This window comes from Pollicipes pollicipes, unplaced genomic scaffold (genome assembly GCF_011947565.3).
Source record: "Pollicipes pollicipes isolate AB1234 unplaced genomic scaffold, Ppol_2.1 Scaffold_7096;HRSCAF=8412_pilon_pilon_pilon, whole genome shotgun sequence".
Taxonomy (NCBI): domain Eukaryota; kingdom Metazoa; phylum Arthropoda; class Thecostraca; order Pollicipedomorpha; family Pollicipedidae; genus Pollicipes; species Pollicipes pollicipes.
The window spans coordinates 1,049-5,454 of NW_023596999.1; the positions used below are offsets into that span (position 1 = coordinate 1,049).

The 4,406-nt window shown below is 59.4% G+C and overlaps 1 protein-coding gene across 1 annotated transcript; it reads left to right on the plus strand.

Moving 5' to 3' along the window:
- Positions 1–476: 476 nt before the first annotated feature.
- On the plus strand, positions 477–2,427 carry LOC119108939 (neuroligin-3-like; the record flags this gene model as incomplete). The annotated part of the gene is made up of 3 exons (XM_037232480.1): positions 477–650; positions 917–1,034; positions 2,338–2,427. Coding segments are annotated over 3 exons (382 nt in total), but the record flags the coding sequence as incomplete, so codon positions are not given.
- Between the last annotated feature and the right edge of the window lie 1,979 nt (positions 2,428–4,406).

The following is a 4,406-nucleotide window of genomic DNA, read 5'->3' on the forward strand; positions in this document are numbered from 1 at the left end:
TTTTTGGGGGGACCATGGCCCCGTGCCCCCCCCCCCCTCCAGGATCCGCCTATGGCCGTTGGTGGCTGTTGCAGCGCCTGGGCAGTGTGTGCGGTGGGAGTTGCGCTGTAGTCAGAACCAGAGACTGCCTTGCCGTGTGCGCTGGCCGGAACTGCCGCGCCCTGAGCTGCCACTGGTGACTGTAACAGCGGCTGGGCAGTGTGCACACGGCCCGGAACTGTCCTGAGCTGCCGTTGGTAACTGTTGCAGCGGCTGGGCAGTGGAGCAACCCTGAGCTGCCGTTGGCAACTGTTACAGCGTCTGGGCAGTGGAGCCGCCCTGAGCTGCCATTGGTAACTGTTGCAGCGGCTGGGCAGTGGAACCGCCGTGAGCTGCCGTTGGTAACTGTTGCAGCGGCTGGGCAGTGGAGCTGTTCCGCTGTTGGTGACTGTTGGAGCGGCCGGGCTGCCCTGAGCTGCTGTTGGTGGCTGTTGCAGCGTCTGGGTAGTGTACACGGCTCGGAGCTGCCGTACGTGTTCGGTGACCCGCTGCTGCCGGCGGCGGAGACGGGCATCCGCTACACGTCCGGCCCCGACCTCAGCCGCGCGGTCGTCGCTCTCTGGACCAACTTCGCCAAGACCGGGTGCGAGTTCACCACCGATGGGGCTGGAGTCGGCGCTTTGTGCGAGGAGGCGGGCTGAGCGAGTCCTGCGTCACGCTCCGCGTGTCAGAACTCATTGTGGTCTGTGGCGACAGACTTAGAAGGATTTGGTAGCCATTAAAGTAGGCGTTTGCAACGCGCCTGCATGCTTGCTGCCAAGTTGTGAAAATATGACCCGAGCTGCTGGCAGTATCACATACGTGGCCAGTAGGCACTGCATGTTCTACCCCCTGTCCCTCCCCCTAGACATGCGCTGACCTTTCTCATGACCCCCAGGGACCCGAACGGGCCACGGCAGGAGGCGCGCGCCGCTCTAGCGGCCGGGAGCGGAGCCGATACAGAGCCGTCACCTGGCCGCCCTACAACGCCACGCACCGCAGCTACCTGAACCTGGGTGAGACGAGCGACGCCACAGGGGACTCCGAAGCGGCCGCTCGCCTGTAACGACGCCGCGCCGGCAGCTGCAGAAAGCTGGCACCGGTCGCACTCGTGTCTCGGTGGACGGGGACCATGGCAAAGTTAAATGAAGCTACTTTGAAACTGAGTGGGGCTCTTTCGTTTTCCTGGTGTCTGTTGTCACCTTTACTTCAGGATCCGGTTTTCGAGCGCAATGGCACTTGGAGTGAAGCTTGACATTTCATTCCGGTGGTCATTATCGAGTCTAACGAGCTTCAGGAGTTTTTCACGTAAGTTATTAACGGCATCAGAATGGTGCCCCACGCTGAGAACTCAGTCTTGTAGGAAGCCTGATATGAAACTGCGTGGTTGCAACAACTACTTTTTTGCATGTATATTATTTAATGTCTTCTGGTATGGAAGAGTACGATCCGATGCCTAAAGAGGTTGACATTAACGATGTGTGATGGACACACCCACACCCACACCCACACCCGCACACACAGCGCGCGCGTGCAAACACACACACACGCATATATATATATATATATATATATATATATATATATATATAATATATATATAATATGTAATGCGGGGCCTTTTCGATATCCTGTTTACCTACGGGGGTCTAGAACTGCCAAAAAGCACCGAGGGTCTCTCGGGATCTTCGCACCTCTAGTGCCAGGGGAGGCGGCATGACCCCAGGGCGCCCTGGGCTGCGCCACTGCGGTCACTGCATGAGGACGGGAAAACGTCGGCCTGATGGAGCGCGACGAGCGGACCGCATCAGCGTCCCGCCGACGATGGGCTGGCGATCGTCGCGCCGGGGCGTCCATGAGTGCGGGGAGGGGAGGAGGAGGGGGCTGCTGCGACTCTGCAGCTGTCTGGTTTGGCGCGAGCCGCAACTCATCAGTATGCAGCGCGGCGTCGGTCGGCGTCGACGCTGCTGAGAATCCGCGCTAATCTTACCGTGTGACGGGGCATGGCACCGGCTGCGGGCTGGCGATAACGGCCCGGGGCGGGGAACGCCCGCCTCTGCTGCGCGCGGCGAAACAAGGTGCTGTACATGCAGCAGGACGTGGCGGGGGTGGGACTCGCGCAGCTGCATCAGACTGGGACGTCGAGCATGCACGACACGAGGTCACAGACAGACGGCCGGTCGTAATGGAGCAAGTGTTGAAATGTTGGCGGCGCCTCAGGGCTTGTGCTTGGACGCGCAGGAATTTGCACCGATCAACTTATGTTTGGACCGCTGTCAGGATGATCGATCTGACGCTAACATCGCGCTCGCTCCGCAGGCTCGAAGCTGCGCGTGCGCAGCCGGTACCGCGCGCGCGAGGTAGCCTTCTGGGCGCGCCTGGTGCCGCTGCAGCGAGCGCGCGCCAGCGGTCGGGACGCGCGCCACTGGCGTTCGAACAGGCCGTCGAGACGGCGTCGGAGCCGCTCTTCAGCGGACTTGTGCGGCCTGCCTGCTCTGGCCCGCCCCCGACGCGTCCTGCGCCACCGGCGCCGACCAGCGCCGCGCCGGCGCCGGCGCCGGCCAGCACGGCGGCGCCCGTCACCACACGCAGTCTGCAGACAATGTCGCGCGACACTGGACCGGCGGCCGGCCGCGCGCACGCCGCCGCGCTCGCGCTCACGGTCGCCGTCGGCGGCTCGCTGCTCGTGCTCAACCTGTGCATCTTCGCCGCTATCGTATGGCAGCGGCGGAGCCAGGAGGCGGCGGCGCGGCGACTGTCGGGGGGCTCGCGGTCCGCCGCCGGCCGGGACGCCTCGCCGGCCGTGAGTCCAGTGGGTCCGGGCCGACCGCTGGCGGAGGAGTCACCGTCGCCGTCGCCGCCGCCGCCGCCGCCGCCGCCAGTGCTGCGGGGCGTGACGATGGGCGCCGGTCGGACCCGCACCGAAGCGCGGGCGGGCCCCGGGACGGCCTCGATGACAGTGACCAGCGCTTCGCCCGCCACCGTCCACAGCTGCCCAGCTGCCGCAGTCGCCCCTCAGCTGCAGCTGGCACACTGTTCGGCGACCGCCCAGACCTTTGCTGGTTGTGTGAGAGAGACAGGGGAGGAGAGCCGCGGCAGGTGCTTGTACATCACCGGCGATTTTACCCGTCCACGTCGCGCGGCCGGTGGCAGCCGCTCTGCCGACAGGCGCGGCTCGAGCGGACTGACGCCCTCCGTGTACAGATCGCGCGCGGCAGAATGAAAGAGGGGTCGAAGGGGTCATGCGATGTTTGGGATCGACGGAGCACCACGGCCGTCAGCCGCACCGCAGCCAATCTGGAAAACTACGACTTTAGAAATGGCTAGACGTTTGCCCCAACTAAAGATTTATGACTGGAATCAGGACAGTTTATTCCTGAACGGCGTCATAACTCATACCGGGGTGATTTGCCCGCTGGACAAAACAATACGAAGCGGTAACGATTGTCGCACTGCGTGAGTGTGTTCACGCTTCTGCAGGTCATTGTTTCAGCATTGGTCCACAACTCATCGAAGCGTAGCCAGCTGCTCACTGAGAAGCAATGAATCGTGTGTGGCTACGTGTTTTAAGAACTTGCCAATCGCACGCTCGCGTCTGACCACGGCTGTGACGACGATTGTATCATCTTGTGTAATACATGCGCGTGTAAAACGACGCGTTGGCCGTGTTAACACGGTAATAACTCGAGTAAACCGATCATGAAGGCCTTTCACAGAAGCATTGCAACCAGCGATGCCTTGCCTGTTGCACTCAACATGAAAGAACAGTGGCTTGAGCTTCAAGGGCACCTCAGGCAAGGCTACAGGCAGCAATCCGTACAGTGAGGGACACTGTCGTTATCTCTTTCGTCGGTTTTCTTATTGATATGTATATATATATATATATATATATATATATATATATATATATATATATATATATATATATATATATATGTCTACGCACATGTAGTCCGCAGAAGTGCTCCGTTTGGCAGTTGACATTCGACGTCAGATACACGAGCCTTCGCAGTGATACATGCTGTCATGATGTGCAAAAATCAACTGACATCGCTGCCACAAAGAAAGGTCTGCAACGTAATGCTAAAATATTACGGCACTCATCCAGCTGAGCCGTTGTAGGTCGCCGAGCGCACAATCAGGCTCATTCAGGTCTCATTTAGTCACTTACATGATATCGAGTCAAAGTCAGGTTTCATTTATTTCTTTATTCACCTCGTAACTGCGCCTTCCGCACCGAGCGCAAGGCCCCTGACTATGGCTGGTCCTGACTCAAATTAAGTACACGAAGTAACGGTGGGACAGGTAAATAATAAGACGGGGTGCTAGACACGAGCAAAATCGTATTATCGTGAATAAGGCCACGTCAAAAAGGTAAAAGAATACTT